At 49.4% G+C, this 19,718-nt stretch overlaps 2 protein-coding genes across 3 annotated transcripts; one reads left to right on the top strand and one right to left on the bottom strand.

Annotated features, from left to right (window-relative positions):
* YBX1 (Y-box binding protein 1) lies at positions 1-10,439 on the top strand. Of its 2 annotated transcripts, none has more exons than XM_076356417.1 (8): positions 1-308; positions 717-780; positions 4,481-4,514; positions 6,768-6,857; positions 7,083-7,385; positions 7,789-7,871; positions 7,965-8,242; positions 10,060-10,439. In XM_076356417.1, exons 1-7 carry the CDS (start codon positions 152-154, stop codon positions 8,209-8,211), a joined length of 978 nt encoding a protein of 325 aa, XP_076212532.1. In that variant the 5' UTR covers positions 1-151; the 3' UTR covers positions 8,212-8,242; positions 10,060-10,439. The 2 variants fall into 2 exon arrangements, with proteins under 2 accessions (XP_076212532.1, XP_076212533.1); XM_076356418.1 differs by having other exon boundaries at positions 3-308; positions 7,977-8,242.
* Positions 10,440-12,856: 2,417 nt separating this feature from the next.
* LOC143169157 (claudin-16-like) lies at positions 12,857-15,868 on the bottom strand. The gene is made up of 6 exons (XM_076356428.1): positions 15,865-15,868; positions 15,499-15,623; positions 15,058-15,160; positions 13,859-14,023; positions 13,524-13,715; positions 12,857-12,948 (listed from the first exon to the last, which is right to left on the bottom strand). Exons 1-6 carry the CDS (start codon positions 15,866-15,868, stop codon positions 12,857-12,859), a joined length of 681 nt encoding a protein of 226 aa, XP_076212543.1.
* Between the last annotated feature and the right edge of the window lie 3,850 nt (positions 15,869-19,718).

Below are 19,718 nucleotides of genomic sequence, written 5' to 3'. Positions count from 1 at the left end.
CAGTTCGATCGGTATCGGGAGCGGAGAGCGGAGCTCAGCGAGCCCGGAGCAGGGAGCAGCCCCCCCACGGCCGGCCTCAGTCACCATCACACCGCGGGAGGCGGCGCAAACAGCCAGTCACCACCACCGTCCGCACCGAACAGCCGCCGCCATGAGCAGCGAGGCCGAGACCCAGCCGCCCGCCGCCCCCGTCCCCGCGGCGGCCCCCGCCGCCCCCGCCGACTCCAAGCCTAACGGCGGGACCGGGAACGGGGGCAGCGGCCTGGCCTCGGCGGCGCCTCCCGCCGGCGGGGACAAGAAGGTCATCGGTGAGGGGAGGGGGGGGTCCGCGGCGGTTGGGAGGCCTCGGCGGCGGCGCGAGTCGTCCCCCCCCCCCCGCCATTGCTGAGGGGCGGCGCGAGCTCCCCCTCGCTGAGGGGCGGTGCGCGCCGCCGCCGCCTCTCCTCCTTCCTCCCCCCCCCCCCCATGCGCGCGCGCCCCCTCGCTCGCGCCCGCGGCGGCCGTTGGGCGCCCTCCGCCTCCTCCTCTTCCTCCTCCTCCTCCCGCGCGCGCCGCCGGGCCCCGCGTGTCGGCGGGTGGGGGCGGGGCGGCTCAAAATGTCCGCCACGCGGGGCCTTTGTGTGCGCCGCCCCGCCACGTGCCGCCCTGACGCCGCCGCCTCTCTCCTCTCTCTCTCCCTCCTCTCCCTCTCTTCCCCCCCCCCCCGTTCCCCTCAGCAACGAAGGTTTTGGGAACAGTGAAATGGTTCAACGTGAGGAACGGTTACGGCTTCATCAACAGGTGAGGGCCCGGGGGCGGCGGCCGCTGCCCCCTTCCCCCCCCCCCCCGCCACGGGGAGCACCGGGGAGAGGGCTCGGGGCGGGGGTGGCTTGTGCTCGGGCCTACCGGAGGTGGGACGCGCTCCTGGGTGACACGTGCCGCTGGCAGCGGGGCGGGTGGCTCCGGTGGCTGCTCGCTCTGGGGCAGCGGAGGCGATGCCTCTGTCGCCCTACGTGGTGACGCTCGGCAGGAGAAACTGCCGAGACGTGTCCTACCTCCATCCCGGCATCTCTCACCGCGTCGGTTTGTATCGGGTCGGCTTTTTAGTGCTCCAATCTTGGCCTTGCCCTCCTACTGAATTTATTTTCACGGTGGTGTTTCTTGCGTGAAGATTTTTTTTTTTTTTTAATTTATGGCGGTTTGGGTTTTTGTGGGGTTTTTGTGCTCTTAAGGGTATAGAAGCCTGCTGGCTGTTAGCACGCGCAAAACATTTGTTTAAACTCCTGCATGAAGTTCAGTCGCATCAATGCAAGCAAAAATTGCTCCGAGCGCTTGGTAGTTAAAAGCACACTCTCTTGAGGAAAACCCAAATGTACAGGGAAATGAGCAAAATTCAGATTTCTTTTATATCACAAGAGTGGGGTTTATAAAGGGGTCTCAAGAAACAAGTGCCTAGAAGATTCTTTCTATGACAGCAGTTGATTTTAAAGAAAAATTTGAATGCTTAAAGAGTTGTGTAAATACTTAAAATAGGCTTATCGGTGAAGCTGTCCAGTAGTAGAGGAGTCCTGGAATTGCTCTGCAAGCCAGTTCTGGAAAAATGCGAAATCCTTGTACCCATCAGTTCTGGAGGGCCTCCCCATGGGTTATTTTGCAGAGGACATATTTTGAAGAACTGTTCCCCTTTAAACACCTGGTACCTCAAACGCACAGTTTCAGAATTTGGCAGAAGACTTGGGAATCCCTCTTCAGGGAAGCAAGTGTAGATACTGGTGCTTTTATTGGGCCTCTTGTTTAGGTTTGTTTTAAATATTGCTTTTTTTTTAACTGTCCGTTACCTTATGACCCAATCTTATGTGTCTGCCAAACTCCTTAATTGGCTTTGTGTCTGCAGCTTTAAAAACTTGACTGAGTCCGCCCAGTTTGCATTCTTCATGTGGGTTTTAATGTTAAATGTCGTATAGTCGTCAGTGCCGTAAGCTTTAGTGTCTTTGGCTTTTGTAAATGCATATAAAGTCATAGGCCACGAACTCTACCTCTAGGGAAGGCTTTTCTCCTGTTTCCCTCAGTAGTGGAAATGTTCGGTGATGTGAGTCAAGCAAGGAAGCAACAGCAGCTAGTTAAGCCATCCGAATGGCTTCCTCAGTCATTAATTTGGCAGCTGTTTAATCCCTGAGGTTGCCATTTTTAATGAGAAACCCAGCATGATCTCATGTTATCAGGAGATTAGAGCCGCAGCCTGAGAACCGAACTGGAGGACATTTCCTCAACTCTGGAATCTCTCTGGCTTGCTGCAAGGGAAACTTTGCGGGAGCTCCTGCCCTTGCTTGTCTTTGCTTCAGCTGGGTCTGCTTGCAGCTAAAATTAGCTTTGGAACTAGGTGCACGTTAACTTCAAGTATTTCCTGTGTTCTTTTAATATTAAAAGTGCATTTCTGTTCCGAAATACTAGTTTGAATTGTGAGTATCTGTCAATGGTTTCTCACAGTTGTCAAAATAATAAATGGATGTGGTCCTCTTACCATAATTGGAGCTGCACGTTGATACCTGGCTTTGCATTTAGTGCTCTGCTGGACTTAACAGTGGCGTTTTCTTAATCTGTCTGCTTGTCTGATGCTTTTTTTTTTAATTTTAGGGGTTAAAGGTGTTGAGGGGAGAATCATTTAGTGCAAGGATAAGCTGAAGGGCTTGTTAGGCCTTCAGAATGGGGGCTTCTCTTGTACCGTTTCAAGTTTTCTCTGAGAAAGTGATCGCTATTACTATTACACCACCCAAGTGGCAGTAGGCTTGCTGCTTCTAGATGTGCTTGCTGGGAAATACCGTCAGGAATCAGGCACCGGGCTTCAAAATTGACCAGTAAATTTTGTAACTAACCATGTATACACCTTGAGCTATATCTGCGTAACTGAGTCATTCGTTGATCTAAAACTCCAGTGTCCTCTTAAATGGAAACTGCATTTTCAAAAGGACTTTAAAAACAAGCATCTGGTATGGTTGTCCAAAATCAAGCTTGGGCAAGAGCATAGAGTGTCCACTCTTGTGGAGCATAGACGATGAGCACTTCCTACCACCATTTCTCAGTTGAGAGTGAAGGAATGTGCTAAGCATTTTTTTACTGAAAACCTGTTACTGGGCTCTTCTGAAGGTTTTCAGCTTTTGGAGCATCTGGTAAGAGATCTTGCATTGCAAAGAAGAAAGTATTTAGGCTCAGGCTTTGCAAGGGCTTCTGGATGCGGCATCATGGGGCCTTGGAGATAAGCTGCCGTGTGATGATCAGAGTGGCTCTGCTTTGTTGCTTTTGACTACCTTTTTCCAGTAACCTTTGAGGCTTGTAGGCATCAATTCCATGAGGAAACAAGGTGACTTATTTTTACTGGTGCTGTCTGACAGAATAGCCGTAGCTTGGATTGAGTTTTTGGAAAAGTCTTAATTGTCATCCTCGTGTTTTAAAGCCAGTGGTGAGGAAGACTTGGCTTTATCTTTAAAAAAAAAAAAAAAAAATCTTTGTTACCCATACCTGTAAGCTCTCCAGTTCTGAGCATATTTTCACACAAGCTTGCTTTCTGATGTCTTTAACCAGTCGTTCTAGGAAATAAAAGCCACTTTGCTATTGATTCAAACCGTTCCACAGACTAATGAAACTAATACCGCAGCGAGGTTCGGTTGGTACAATGCGAGCTTGGATGTATGGCTGTAAGTTTGTTATGAGTGGTGGAAATAGCACGTACAGCGCTCAAACCAGAGTGGAGGCTGTTTTGGCTGTGCCTCTTAACTGCAGAACAGAAACTTTACTGACTTCAGTTGGTACCATATTGCAGTCATCCAGCCTCACTCAGCGCGGTAATTGTGGAACCTGTATCACGACCACGCTGAAGGATGCTTTTGGATTCTTGTAGGTACAGACTTGAGCTGTTTTCTGTTTCTTGTGAGGGGAGAAACCCAAGCTCTTCCCTCTCTGTGCTCCCAAATGCAACTTGGCTAACCCTGCTGCCTTCAGCGGAGTGCTAATCAGCTAGTGTTGTTGCTCCTTAAATGAAGGAGACATTGAGGCTGAGAGGATGTAACTCTGGAGAGATCACGCAAGGCTTGAGTGGTGATATCATAGCTTGTTTCAAAGATTGCGATAGCTGATCTCCCACACAGACCCGTGTCAGAAATGATTGACTGGTCTCTTGTCAGGTGTTCGTTCTTCAAACATCTCCATCAGTGGGATGTGAAGGACAGAGCAGTGTGCAGGAGGGAGGAAGAATGCTTTCACATGCGACTCACTGGACTTCAGCCTGTGCTCTGAACCTTGCATAGGCTACCTGACAATCTCTTCGCTTCAAGCAGTACGCCAGTAGGGGACTAGTGGAGAGCAGGTTGAGGAGCAAGGCTGATGCTGAAAGCTAGTTGTCCTGACAGTTCCCTGGGTTGTCCCCACCCAAAAGAACTGAATTTGTAAACTGGGCTAATCTAGTGTGTGTTTCATGCATGAATTTCAATTTCCTGTTGTCTTGCAGGAATGACACCAAGGAAGATGTGTTTGTCCATCAGGTAAGACTTCCTTGAAACTGAAACATGCTACCTTTCTGAAACTTGCTGTGCATGACCTATGTAAGTAGGATTGAAGCTGTGAAAGAGCCTCACGTTTTCCAAGAACTGTTACTTGAACACAAACAACTGTTTCTTGCTGTTGGATTGCAAGTAGAGCCTGCTTGTTCTGGGGGTTTTGCATATCCACATCCATCATGAGGACAGGAGGTACATGGGATCAAGTGAGCTGATATTGTACAGTGGTGAAAATTGCACTGTCTGCAAGTATGCTCTGTTGACTAGGGGATAACTGTTTGAAGTCCAGTTCAGTTGCCTTGTGGATTCATATAGTTGTTAGTAAGCATATGGAAATAAGGTTAAATGAAAAGCTTGCAGCAGGGAGAGAAATTAATTGGGCTGTAATAAGGATGAAGTGCCAGTGAAGATTTTTTTTTTAGGCAAAACTTTCATGAAACTTATGGCTCCAGGCTTTCAATGAAAGCCTGAAAACATTTTAATAGATACTTTTTCAATTAAACAGATAATATACATTTAAATATTATCTCTGGGGAGCATGTAAACCTCTGGAAACTAGAGTGAGACTGCGCACCATACCTGTGGTTTATTTGATGGAGCAGGTTGGCCTTAGTTTAGTCCTTTGTGTCTGGCTTGTAAGTCTGTGTGATCAGCAATGTGTTTTTACCCTTTCTGTCTTAAGATCTCTTGTCGTGAAGCAGCCCACAAAGAGTTCCTAGTGGAGCTTGGCTCACTTCTGGCATTTAGGAGCCCATGGATTGTGCTTTGTTTCCAGTTAGGGATATACTGCTGATGTTGTAAACAAAGGGAGGCAAAAGTTACCCCTGGAAAGCATTTGGACTTGAGTTTAATTTGCCATTTCTCAGCTTCTTGCTTGTGCTATCTGAATTACCTGCTATTAAAATGTAGAGGCATTTGTTTATAAAAAGTTATTCTGTAATGGGCAGTGGAGAAAGGCCAAGCAACTCTACTGTGTTTCTGTGTACTGAGGCAGGAATATATACCCTGAAGGAAAGCTTTCGGACTCCATTACTTGATTTGCAAGTAGGGTAACCTGTAAGTGACCTTGACTTACAAGTCAGATTTCAGGACTTGTCAGGTAACTACTGTCTGCGTTTCTAAAAGTACAGTTTGGCAGTGATTTGTTTTAATGTAGTAATTTTCAGGATAAAACAGTTTTAGGGGTCTAATCTGAAAGAAGTCAGCTTGTTTTTGGAGTTATGGCTGTGTATGCTTTTTCCCATCCCCATTTTCAAGCTTGGGTCTTGTGAAGAGCTATTATACTCAGCTACTGTTGTAATAAGGTTTCTTGTCTTTCCCTAAAACCACTGCTTTATAGGTTGAGACTTGTGGGCATGTTTTTTCCGTAGATTTTGTTCCATTTAGGGGAGGAAAAAAAAGTAGTCAAATTCTGTTGCTGGTATTTTTTGTAAAGTTGTTACACTTGTATTGCTGTTCAGTTAAAGTGTTTGATAAGCAGAATGTGGCTGAGAGCGGTGTATATTGAGTATTAACTCATCTGTCAAAAATTTAATCCACTGCTGAATAGCACAGAAAATTCAGTGTTTTCTAGTAATGTCATTTAACATGCAGATACCGATACAAAGGCTTGTCTGGTGCTGACACCTTGGAAGGGCTAATCCTTGGTGTATAACACACAGCTAGAGTAGATTTGTGATTACATGGTAAATACCATGGCTGAAGCGATGGTATTGGAAGCCTCAGAGAATGAAATCTCTTGGTTTATGGCCATCGATGTGTCTATATAGCTTGGGACAGCCTCATTTCCATGTGGTGTGGGAAATGGTAGAGGGCTGGAAATCTGAGTGTATGATTGGAAAGGCTTATATATTGGTGTATATACTTCAGAGGAATGTATAAATACTATGGGGGTGTTTAATGCTAAACTCTGCTTAGGAATACTATGGCCAGTGTGTATTGTGGGGGTGTTTTGTTTGTTTTCAAACTGCTTTTTCAGCTAGCGGACAGCATGTTGACAGATGTTTCTAGTCAGCTGTTACACATTTCAGATGGGCCAGGACTATAGTAATACAGATAAATTTTATGCCTTCCTGGATTTTCATGGTGTTTTAATTGCTTTTTCAGGAGTACAGGTCTTCCTCCTAAGATGTTAAATAATCAAATTCCTTAATCTAAAAAAAAAAAAGTCTTCAGATATGCTAAGTGGTATTTTCACGCTGTGCCTGTAAATGTAATTCTGCGATGTTATGTTGTTAGACTGCCATAAAGAAGAATAACCCCAGGAAGTACCTCCGCAGCGTAGGAGATGGAGAGACCGTGGAGTTTGATGTGGTTGAGGGAGAAAAGGTAAACACATCTCTTGGGTGTTAGAGTATGCACGGAAAACGTGGTCTGCAGGCTTTGGTGTGGTGCCTGTGGTTTGAGTTGATGCCTGATGACATCCAAGGAGATGAATGGTTTTTCATTGCTTTACAATGTGGATGTAAATCATTGTTCAGTACTAAATTATATTATGCTGTAACTGAAATGATGCTGACCGTTTACCTACCTAACGCTATCCCTGCTCTTTAGGGTGCGGAGGCAGCTAATGTGACAGGTCCTGGTGGAGTTCCAGTGCAAGGCAGTAAATACGCAGCAGACCGTAACCATTACAGACGATATCCACGTCGTAGGGGTCCTCCACGCAACTACCAGCAAAACTACCAGAATAGTGAGAGTGGGGAAAAGAACGAAGGAGCAGAGAACATACCAGAAGGTCAAGCCCAGCAACGCCGTCCCTATCGCAGGCGGCGGTACCCACCTTACTATATGCGTAGGCCCTACGGGCGTCGACCACAATATTCCAACCCTCCCGTGCAGGGAGAGATAGTGGAGGTAACACCTGCTTAAAGTGTGATGCTAAACTGGCTTGATTGTTTTGGAGCAGGGTGATGGGATGCAGCTTTTTGTGGATGCTCAAGATGTTTTTGTTAAGGTTTGGCAGTAAGATGAAACATTGGAGCAGATGTCGATAAGCTGAAGGTCTTAACATCACAGCTTTTAAAAAACAGAGTGTGTTTGAATTTGTGTTGACTTCCTATGTGATTAACTGGAAGAAACACAAATTGTAACGGTGCGTACTCTTGTGCCCTAGGACCTCTGCCCATCTCGTTGTACGCCTCAGACTTAGCCTGACAAGCCCCCCTTACAGCCGTCTTCCTCACGGCGTGACTGGTTGTGGCGTTAATAGGCTTTTGCATGTGGTTTGCATGATGGTTTCTTGCCTAATGTCTTCCAGGGTGCTGACAACCAGGGTGCAGGAGAACAAGGCAGACCAGTCAGGCAGAACATGTATCGAGGTTATAGACCACGATTTCGCAGGTATGCTGCAGATCAACTTTTTTTTTTAACCTTGCCTTTTAGCAACAGAGACGGAACATGGCGATGGTCAGATGCTGCATTGTTAAAGCCTAGCTTGACTTTCAGGGGTCCTCCTCGTCAAAGACAGCCTAGGGAGGATGGGAACGAAGAAGATAAAGAGAACCAAGGGGATGAGACCCAAAGTCAGCAGCCACCTCAACGTCGGTACCGTCGTAACTTCAACTACCGACGCAGACGCCCAGAGAACCCTAAACCACAAGATGGCAAAGAGACGAAGACAGCCGAACCACCAGCTGAGAACACGTCCGCTCCCGAGGCCGAGCAGGGCGGGGCTGAGTAAATACCGGCTTACCATCTCTACCATCATCCGGGTACGTGTCGGGAGGTTCTTGAAGATACAATTTGATGACCGACTTTTTTTTTTCTTTTGTTGCTTCCCTTTAATTTTTGCCTTAAAAGGTTTGGACTGTTCTTGCTCATGCATGTTGTAACCAAACTGGCAGCACTTGTGAGCAAACAAAACCGTGAGGTTTTGCTGTACAAATGTTGATTAATTGGGAGGACTCTGTTACCAGGCTTTAATTTTCATTGGTGGAGTCACTGCCTAGAATACTGTTAATCTTAAAATCTTGGCTGTGCTCAGTAGTTCAGGCTTACAGCAGTCTTCGTCCACCCAGAAACAGTAATTCCAGCGGTGCTGGTATAGTGACTTGACAGTAGCTAGGAGAAACAGGTACTGGGATTTACTCAGCTCTAAGTGTCTGAGCTTCTATCCGAAAGGGATAGTGAATAGCGTTAAGACCTCTAGGCATTAATTCCTAGAAAGTTGATGCAGAATTTGCAGGAGCGTCTCAGTAGCAGCTCTTCATCTAAACAAAAAAGTGCTGGAAAAACCGGTAGAGATGATCCTTTTTATGGCGCGTGCGGGGTGCCTGTGGTTGAAGTACTGCGGTACTGGTGCGGCTTGCTGCTTGGGGGGATTGCGTAAAGGTTGATGTTAAAACATTGTTTTTGTTGCAAGGTAGACTGGCTGTGGTTTGGCACTTGTTTGGGGCTGTCTTCTGATGGACAGTTCTGCTAACTTGGGAATGTTTTCATTGCTAGGCCTCTTTCTACTTGTTCTGCTTTTTTTTCTGGCACCTTCCTCGTCTGTTCTTCCTTTCTCTCTCTGTGTGTGTTTCCTCTCTCACCAGTGTTCATATCCCATTCCTGTTGTGTCTCACTCATCGCTCGTTGCCTGGAGGGCAGACAAATGGAAAGACGCGTTTAGGCTCTGGTGGGAGCGGTAATGAGTGGTCACGTTAATGGGATGAACGGGGAACGTAGGAGTTGGGTGTGGACAGTAGCTTGGTGTCATCAGCCGCAGACCTCTCCCAGCTGTGAGAGCTTGGGGACTCGTTCTTCAAGGGCCAGGATGCTGCTGGGTTTGTTGTGCAGATGGATTACTTGGTACCTCTTCAAGCCTTGCTGCAGTGTTTTCTGGGCGCTTGATGTGAACCTTCGTTTTATCCTGGTGTTCGTCTTAATGGTTAACACCCGCTGGACAAATTCTTAATATCATGGGCTTCAGAGAAACCCCAAGATGACACTTGGTTGCTCTTCCTGTCTACTGATAGTATTGGAGAATGTAAATTGTGGTTTCTGTGGTCTGGGCAGTGGTTTACTGATGCCGCGCTGCCTCTGTTAGGCACAGGTAGAAATCTGCTCTTCAGCAGTCTCCTGAAGATCTTAAGTTGCCCTCGTGCCTTCCCAGGGGTTGGCTCGGAGTTTACCAGCTACGTTTCCAGACCTGGTCCCGCAGCGCAGAGCTGTGTGTGTCTGCAGAGCCTGGTGTGAGCAGCTCTCCCCGGGAAGCTGCCACAAAACAGGCTGAAGCAGGAGGCCAGCGCGGGGAGAAGTGCAGAGGGGGGATTCCTTTGTGTTTAAATTTAGCGTCTTCTCTTTCTGGAGTCCTCTGCATTCGTTTTGCATGGAAGATGGCAGTTTTGGTCACTGAAAGCGGGCTGATGGTGGGAGTGTAGTGGGCTAATTAAAGAGCTGTAGTTGGTAAGGTTTTTTCCTGTGTGTATGAAAGTTAGCTCAGTGAGAATTTGTGAACTGCAGGTGAGTCTTGGTAGACAAAACAGCACTGTAATGCTCTGACACCTGCCTGATCATCCTTTTTTTTTTTTCTCTTTCTCTTTTTCAGTTTAGTCATCAAAGAAAAGACTTAAGAAGTGAAGAAGAAAAGAAAATGAAATTCCAGCAATAAGAAATGAACAAAAGAATTGGAACTGAAGACCTTAAGTGCTTGCTTTTTGCTGTTGACCAGATTACTAGAACTATCTGCATTATCTATGCAGCATGGGGTTTTTATTATTTTTACCTAAAGAAGTCTCCTTTTGGAAACGATAAACACGTTTTTTAAAAGCCTGTTTTTTCTCAATATACCTTTAAAGGTTTTTAAATTGTTTCATATCTGGTCAAGTTGAGATTTTTAAGAACCTCATTTTTAATTTGTATGAAATATACACCTGATTTTTTCAAGTCAAACTGCAAGCATCTGTTAATAAAGGTCTTAAAGAATTACCTTGTGTGCTTGTCGTTTTAAATCCACTTTTGTATGAAAGGTTTTAAGTGTTCATAAAAGGTTTGGGGAGAAAATGGACTGCTCTGTTTCTTCAGCATACAGGCTGTTGGGGTAAAACACAAAAAAAACATTAAAAAAAAAAAAAATGGGTGGAAAGGCACTCAGAGCGAAGAGGGGAGGTGTCAGTCCGGTGCCTTTCCAAGAGCTGTTTGCTGGAGCAGCTCAGCTGTGTCCCCGCTGGAATACGGCTGTCACAAAACCGAGGTGGTGTGAGGGTGCTTCAAAAAGGGGGAAAACCAAACAAACCCCAAACCCCAAAACTTGTCATTGGAGATGTGCAGAGCACGGCTGCTCTTGACTTCTTGCAACACAGCTGTGATGTCTTTACAGCTGAGTCACTGCGAGGGTTGCTGGTGTCTTGCTCCTGGTGTGCGGGAAGGGGAATCCAGGGAAAACCAGGGGAAAATGCAGGTTCCCAGCTGGGTTTGGAATCCAGAGCCTCCAACAGCAGCCGCGTGTGTGTGCGTGGGCTTGGCTTAGCCGTCGCGCTCGGCTCCGTGTGGGCCGCTTTGCCTCTGGGTAGGCGTCGGAGAGCCCAGACTGCTGCCTGGAAGCCTTTTCAGGTGGTGACAGGCTCCTTGTGTCCCTGCGGTGACTAACCACGCAGCCTGCGGTCACGTGGGGTTGAAGGAGCGCAGAAAGGGAGCTGCACCTTGCGGCAAAAGCTCTCGCTGAGCTTTGACCTCGCGGGGAGAGCCGGGAGAGCGTGGCGGGGCTGCTCCACCCGCCTTGGAGCTGTTATTTCTGCTTGCTCAGCCTCACTCAGCCCCGCAGCCCGTGGTGCTGTGCTCTAACACCACCAGTTATAAATTACCGGTAACGAATGTGACTGGCTGTCTGAGGGCAGCTTTGGAGAGCTTTCCTTTCTGTGCACTAACGAGCTCTATGTTTGTATCATGCAAATGCTTGCTCTTTTTAATTGTTTCCCTGTGTGCTCAAGTGCCAGCCATTAAGGGCCCCGTGCTTTATCTCTAGATACCTTCTAACGTGCTTCTGACTGCCCATCCTCTAGATGTGTCAGCTGTAAGCTGTCCATCCTTTGGACCACAGACGTCCTGCTGTTTAACAGCAAACTGTCAGTCGCGCTCTTTATTTCTGGCACACGGCTTTAGTGACCACATTTCTTCATTTTTCGGGTCCCTGTGGCGCTGCTTTAACCTATGCTAATACTAACCTGATACTGACGGACCTGCTCCCGTGCTGCAGGGCACAGCAGTTGGCCGGTGCTGTTTCTGCGTAGCGCCCACAGCGGGAGCTGCAATAAAGCGAGAGGTTTGCTGCCGTTCGGCTTCGTGTGAGATTAGAAATGATGTCCCCGCCTCCCCTGGGGACAGATGGCTTGGGAGGACCCTTGCAACTCTTCTGGTTCAGGGTGTAGGTGTTCTGCAGCCTGCCTAGGCTACAGAAGCGCTGCTGCGAGTCTCTTCTGCGCTGTTCCGTCGCAGGGACTGTCTGTAGCCCTGCGGCAATGTCTGCCCAGGCCAGGCGCTTGGTCTGCTGCCGTTCGGGGTCGCAAAGCCCCTACCAGGGAGCTTTCTGCCCGGCTTCCCTGCGCTGCGATGGTTTCTGTCTGCTAACCTTTGGGTGAGAAGTAAGGGATAAGGGCCAAGACTAAGCAGTCGGCAATTGCCGGGGGGGGTGTGTGTTGGTGGTTTTGGGTTCTGGTTTGTTTTCATAATGGTTTGCAAGTGAAGAAGGATAATAATTCACTTGGAAACCAGAATTCCCTTTTTGTGTGGACTTAAAAACCCAGCTTTGCAGGTAGAGCACCTCCATTAGGCTTCAGACTGACTCACCTCCTTGTGCCTGACATGTCTGGCTACAGAGTTCCTCCACTGATAACCCCATGATAACAACAAACGCTCCAGGCTACTAGCTTTACCCGGTTTTTAAATGCAAACCTTGTGCCGCCAAATTTCTGAGCGCAGGGGCGGTTTCCAGCAGGCTGGTGCATGAGTGATCAGGGCCACCAGCCACATGGAGTCAGTGTTGCTCTGTGCAGAAAAGGCTTTCCACTAAATTCCTCCAAAGCAGCGGAGGAGCTCCTTTGCCTCCAGTGTCCCAACAGCTTCCCTAGGGGACTTGGGGACATCTTTTCTTAAAGCAACGCTTTTCTGGGGTTTGTTTTTGTGAAACCTGGCTGGAAGTGGGGAGAAAAGCCTCCTCTGTGGGTGGCTTCCGCAGCACCCTTGCTTTTTTGCAGCCACTGACGCTACAGCTCTCGCAGACCCTGCAATCGGAGCCTTAAAGCAATCGCAGAGATGTCGCAGTATAGGTGATGGTGCTTTAATGGGGGTCGGGCTGGGGGGGGAGAGCATCCCGCAGCGGGGCCGGGTGCGGGAGGTGCTGCTGCCCATCACACGCGGGAGTCCATGGCATACATCTTGCTGATGGCCGTTCGGCCCCGGGGCTGGGGAAGCCTCTGGGGTTGCCAGCGGCTTCTGGGGCCTGCAGGGAAAGAGTTGGGGTTGTGTCATGGCCGGCAATAGCAGGGGGGCTCGGGGGGTGCCACAGCATGGGGACATGGCAGGAGAAATGAACCCGGACAGCCAGCGCTGTGGGGTCAACTTCCACCCAGTGGCTGGAGATGATGTCTGGCGAGGCATCCCCTGCCCCACGTCCCTGATGGTGAGACGGCCAGATTTCCACCGGCACATCCTTGCGGCCACCAGCTCAAGCTTTGGCAGGTCACAGTGATACAGCTCCAGCACAGCCACTGCTTTGGGTAGATGTCAACACACCTTCACCAGGACCTCGAGGTCCCAAAGATGTGGATGGAGCATTTCTGCACCCCCTCCATGCCCTTACGGGGCTTATGGGGTCCTCACTCAGCCCAGTCCTGCCCGCCATGACCCAGCCTCCCCAGCCAAAGTGCATAGGCCAGCTGCGAAGGGGTTCCCCTTGATTTGGCTGGACCCTGCAAGGAGTGCCTGCACCCTCTGAGCTGGTCCTTCACCCTACGTACATCCCTGCAGGGCAAAAAGCTATTTAAGGTGGGATGGGGTGGGACAGGGCAGACTGACCTGCGCAGGCATAGAGGCAGCAGGTCAGCAGGACGGATGCCACGAAGCAGCCTGTCGAGCCAGCCATCCCCAGCCAGCACGACCACCCGAAGTCGTAGTGGACTCCCAGGAATATGTTGTGCGACACCAGCATGGATCTCTCCAGGTAGACGTCCACCGCATACCACACAGAGCCCACAAGACCCAGGATGCCTAGGACGAACGGGGCCGGTTAAGAAAGAGCCCCCCATGCCCACCAAGACCCCTCTGAGGAGGTGCCCCTAGCTCCCGGCATCTCCCCAGCTTCCCATGGGCCACAAGGTCCATCTGCCCCCTGAGCTCTCCCAGCCACGCACTCCCGATGCTGAGGATGACACCGGCCCCGTAGCACATCTTCAGTTTGACACGAGGCTCTTCCTGGAGGAACTTGATGCAGTCGAGCCCAAGGAGCAACGTAGCCAAAGCCAGGCCAGCCAGGAGGTCTGCTGTGATCAGCAGGGTCCGCGTCACCACAATCTTCACTGGGCAGGGAAGGAAGAAAAAAAACACAGAAAGGGGACTGAGGAATGGTCAGAGGAACTGGTGTCCCCACTCCAGACTGCTGCCTGTGTCCCTGCTAGAGTCATCCAGCTCACCAGTGGGCATGTCCATAGGAGAGATCCACGCTGGGACCCACCAACCCCCTGCCTGCCATGTGCTGTAGCCAAGGTGCTCATCAGGCTCATGTGAAACCTTACAACAGGACTTAATAAGCCCGTTATTAGACCAGCTCAAGAAAACAAACAACTTAAGGTGCACCAGTGAGCACTTGGGATGTGGCCACCTACTCAAGACTTTCTTCCACAGGCTTGGACAGAGGGTGCTGCTGTCCAGACTCTGTTTTTTCCTCCAAGTTGTGTAGCTGGAGTTTTGAACAGCAAATGTCAACATACCACTGAAAAATATGAGAGCTGGCATGGTTCACATCACCAGCTGTGTGCAACGTGACTTCTCGTTACAAAGCTTTTTCCCCAGAGCAGCACAACAGCCGACTTAGTCCATGCTGACTTCTTGTTCCCTTCTCCACTGTGCGAATCTGTACTGTCCCATGTCGTCACCCTATACGAGGGTTCTTCTGTGCAGGGCCTGATGTGCCCTGTGCAGGCCAGGAGAAGTCTTCATACCACGAGATGACTGTCCGTGAGCTGAGGACGCAAGTCCTTGGCCAGTGGGAATGGTCCTCACCCCTGCATGCAACATCAGTGGGGTTGCAAATCCCACCGTGCAATGGGGGGTAGGAGCTGCACCTGGGCTCTGTGTGCCAAAACAGATTTGTTGTGAGGTGGCACAGCTTCATGGCCTCTCTCCTGCTCGGTGACCCAATGGCAGATCTGGCTGGCCCATGGGTTGCTGTCCAGGCCATGTTGATGGGGCAGGAGACCAAGAGAAGCCCTGGGCCTGCATTGCTAACTGATGAAGGTCAGCCCTTTGCAACGAGGATCATCTTCTCAAAAAGGGAAGAAGGAAAACTCTTAGCTGTGAACTTAAAAAACACCTCCAGGCCATGCCAGCTTACCTGGATGGTCTGCCAAAATGGAGTCGTACTGGTCACAGGTTCTGACCCCATCCTGCATGTTGGTGACACACTCCCTCCAAAGCCCCCGGCATTTGTGACTTACCTGGAAGCAGGAGAAAGACACTCAAGCAAAAAGCACCAAAAAGCACCCCAGTTCCCCAGGGAAATCCCAGCCCAGCAAGGCAGATCTTCAGGCTCTCACCACCACAGCTGGACACGTCCCAGTGACTCCCTACCCATGCCTTGCTCTCTGTCTCCTCCTTCTGCTCCAGCATTTCTCTATATCTCTAATCCTCTCATCTTCCAACTCATGCAGAAAGCAGTGGGTTTGTCCCACCATGTCCCCTTTCCAAGCCCGTGGAGACATGGTGCAACCCCATGGATGTCAAGGTACCCACCTTGCTCCCAGCTGCTAACCTTGAAGATGGTTGCTCTGCTCACCTCCAAGCTGTCATCAGCGTTCACCATCCAGCAGTCAGTGCATGTGGCAAGGAGCAGGAAGAGGGTTGAGAGAAGAGCAAGACCGAATGCCGTCATCTGCAAGGCTGTGCTGCTCATGGGGTTACCTGCAAGGGCACAGAGACATCTGCCACTTCTGCTCTGGCCACTTCCCAAGTACCTGATCCATCAAGGACAAAGTGCCACCTAGGCCAGGGTGTTCTCTGCATCCCTGTGAGTCATCTGGGGCCCATCTCATGGTCCTCAGTGCTGCCAACATGCTCTAATACCCTCAGCTGAGGTTGGGCCACCAGGTTTTCATGTAGACAGGGCCTTCAGAGGTACATTAATTTTGCAGTGGAGGCATACCCATATCGCGTTGCTCTCTAGATGTCCTCTCTTCCAAATAGACCATCTGAAGTTGCCAACCATTAGTACTTGCCTTTTGGGAATCAAGAGCTGCTGGAAAACCTTGTCAAACAACTACTGTTGTCAAAGTCTGTGATCTGAGCATGTGTCTCCTGATATCCCAAGGTTTTCTTGATGCCTCCATCCCCATATCCATGTGATTCGGTGGGAAGATCACCCGCCTTTTCTTGCTTTTTTTTTGAAGAAAAGCAATGGAGTGTTGAAACATCCAGGCTGGAGCACAAGCAAGTGTCCCATGGAGATGTTCTACTCTCAAGCGGCAAGCCCAAAGAAAGCATCTCCCATTACGGAGGTGGGTGATGGCTGCTGGGGCTTGATGTGGGTGCCCTTGGGTGCTGCCGAGGCTTTCCAAAGACCAGAAGGGATGGGACCATCTGTTTTCTATCCTTGCCAGAGATGGAGGGACTTTGCGGAGAGGGGAGCTATGCCCCAGGTATGGAGCAGAGGATATTGTATCTCCACAGCCTGGCCATGAACCCCGCTTTGCTGTGTTCTGCAACTCAAGATGCTAAATATTTTAGCGCCTGAAGTTGCAACCACTGCGACAGCCCTTTGGGCAGAGGGGTTCCCATGAGTGGGTTAATTAATGAGACCGGATGGGTGTCTGAGCTGCATGGGTTAATTATCGTAAGGTGATGACTCTTCACCATAGCAGAGTTTGTGACCTTCAGCCAGGTGCTGCCCACCCTGGCATGGCACAGGCTTCCCCGCGGGGCAGAGGTGGGAAGGAGGGTCACGGTTCCCACACCCTGTGTGCAAGATCTTCCACCACGTCCCCTCTTGGGGTGCCGCTGGGAGCAGAGGTACCACTCACCCTGTCTCTTTGGGCATTTCCATCAGCTTCACTCTGAGAGTTTACGTTATTAACAGGCAGCCTCTCAGACCCCAATTTACAATATTTTTTAATTTCCCAGGCTCCCTTCTGAGCTAACTCTCCATAACCTTATTTTTTTCCGCTAGACCCTGGCTGTTTTGAAGCCTTTGAAGAAAATCTGTTCAGCCATTTGAGTTATATGAGCAAGAAAAAAAAAAAAGAAAAGAAAGAAATCCTGAACCCTGGCAAAAACCAGCTTTGAACCCTGTTAGCAATAAAAAGGGGCTCGGGGGGGAGCGTTACCTTCACCGCAGGCTCATCCTTGCTGGGGTGGGATGATGGCAAAAGCTTTTTGTCGCTGATGACTGGGGCTGGGGACGGGGGTCTTGAAGGCTTTCAAGTGTTGATGGGATTTGCTCCTGACCCGACTGATGGAGTCGGGGAAATGCAACGCCTGCCGGAGCCTGTGCTGGGCTATTTAAGGTTTTTCCAAGGCACGTCAGATGGGCTTTGTGCTCCAAGGCGTGATGGGCATCCCTGCGGTTAGAACGGTAATAGGTTGGAAATGGAGCCTCCCCAAAAAAATATCACGTGGGGAAACCTGTGGGAACCCGCTGGGAACACTCCCTAGGTGGGGGACTCTGTGTCCCGGGCGAATATCCCACATTTTTTAATTAGACCTTTTAATTACTGCCTAGGAGTGGATGGCCTAAGATATGTTGGGTCCCCAGGACTGGTGCAAGAGAGTTAGAGGGGTGGAGGTGGCTGGAGAAAGAAGCTAAAATGCAAGGAGGATAATTAAAACCCTTTGGTCAGGCATGCAGCCAATAATTAGGACCCTTCCCCCCCCCCCCCCCCCCATTAAGTGGAAAACAAGTGATTTTGTTCTGCAGCGGTTATGGCTCACATGATGTGCTTGGTCAGCCGCCGAGGAGGTTTTTGTGACCCTGGAAAGTGGTACCCCAGCTGCCTGGCACTTGGAGCTGCCCTAAAAACTGCGGGTTTGTTCCCTGATCCCCCACTATTCGGAAGAAAAATGGCTTTTGCTCTCGCCTTCTTGCAAAGCATCGTGTCGCAGCATCCTCTGAGCATCCCCGGGATCAGCTGTGCCCCATGGCTCTCGGACATCGCCACACCCTCGCCTCCTAGACCCATGGAAAACACATCCGTATTTCCATTTCACGGGTTATGTTTAAGAGATGCACTTGGGGGATTTTTAGGTTTGCTTTGGGGTTTGGGTTTTTTTTTTCCTCTAGATAATCCTCTGCAGCATTGAACTGTGGGGATTTTGGCAACGCACCAAGGCCTTGGCAAATCCTCGAGCTTCAGCCCCGCAGAGGCACCCAGGTGCCTGACGTGTGCGATTGCTGTGGCTTTATTTTGGGTTATCCTGTTTTCCCGGGATTTCAGCACATGGCAGGTCCAACGCTTGGGCGTTAGTGCTGAAAACGTCCAAGAGGGTTTGTGTACCTTCATTTTCCAACATTTACAGCTCAGGAATTTATGGTACTTGGACATCCATGACATGTGAAACTCTGGTGTGACCCCAAGCAATGCAAAACTGCAGCTGCATGCCCTGGCGACACCTATGAAATAGGTTTATTTTTATTTTCTGCTCACCTAAACAGTCAGTTTATTATATATCAAAATAATCTGCCTTGTCCATTCTCAACTGAAACCTTTTGGGGGGGTTGAAAAGATGGAGGCAGAGGGGCAGATCTATCAGTAGCTGAATAATTAAGATAATTTCCCTGGTTAATGAAGGTGAAAATCAGATCTTGTGTCCCACTAGGTTTATAAAACTCACGTGTTAAAAAAAACGGTGCTGACAGGAGACCCAAATCTTTGTGTTTTAGCACACGTTGTGCAGGGGAAACCTGCTATGGCTGGAAGGAAAAAAAAAAAGAAATAAAGATGTTTTCTTTGATGGGACCATCTCATAGAGGTGGAGAGAACTCTGTGGATGCTGGTGGGGCAGGCCAATGCATAAAGATAAATAAAAATACCATCGAATTAAAGCAGTCATGGCTCAGAGGCATGAGGAAAGCCCCTCTGCGTGTGGACCGGCTGCGGGCCCCCGGCCAAAGGCAGCGCTGCCGCAGAAACATCTTCGTGCTAAATATAACAAGGGGCACTGAAATGGATTTTAAATTTATTTTAATTTTTTTAAATTTTTTTTTTTAAGAAAAAAGGTGATTTTTTTTCCTACTCTGTTATTTACATGGAATTTCAGTGCCCTGTCAATTTGGTGAGATTTGCTGCGATCTTGGCATCCGGGGAGGTCATTTTCCCTTTTGCCTCATTTCTGCCTATTTAAAAATGAATATTATTTCACAGCGTTTTGGATGCAAGCAAGAGGTATGACCAGAAACCTAAATATTGTTCCTATGCCGGTTTTATTAAATTAAAGAAGTGTGTTGGGGGGGAAAAAACATGTTTTAGCCTGGATACGATGTGGACGGAGGCAGATCACACGTATCGCAGCGAGCCCGGCGTCCCGTTCCCATATTTTATCCCGCTTTGCCCTGTGCAAAACACACGAAGGATTGTCCGGAGGACAGTGGGGGCCTTTATACCCCTGAACATGTTATCGCCGCTCAGCTATTTTCCCACCCCCCGGCTTTGATGTACTTCCAGCCCGGGCGTCCATCCCCAGGGAGCCCTCGGGTGACCCGTGGAGATGTCACGGGAGCCACCAAGGACCCCAAACCCCTGCTTTTGGAGATGGGATGCGGTGTATTCGTGGGCCAGGTGCCACGGGCAGGACGAGGATGCTGCGATAAGACACTGGTTGTGCAAAAACCTGGATGGAAAGCATCATCCCCCAAGGAAAACCAGGCACAGCATCACGGAGGGGAGGTCCTGCCCCTCCGCGGGGAAAGCAAAAATCAGCTTAAATTAGCAAAGTGCCCAATTAGGCACAAGCCAGCTCTGAATTCACGGAAAATGGGAGAAAATAAGGGAGAGCCCAGCTTTGAGG

The sequence above is a fragment of the Aptenodytes patagonicus genome, chromosome 19, assembly GCF_965638725.1.
Source record: "Aptenodytes patagonicus chromosome 19, bAptPat1.pri.cur, whole genome shotgun sequence".
NCBI classification, from domain to species: domain Eukaryota; kingdom Metazoa; phylum Chordata; class Aves; order Sphenisciformes; family Spheniscidae; genus Aptenodytes; species Aptenodytes patagonicus.
This window is presented reverse-complemented; position numbering and strand designations above follow the sequence as displayed.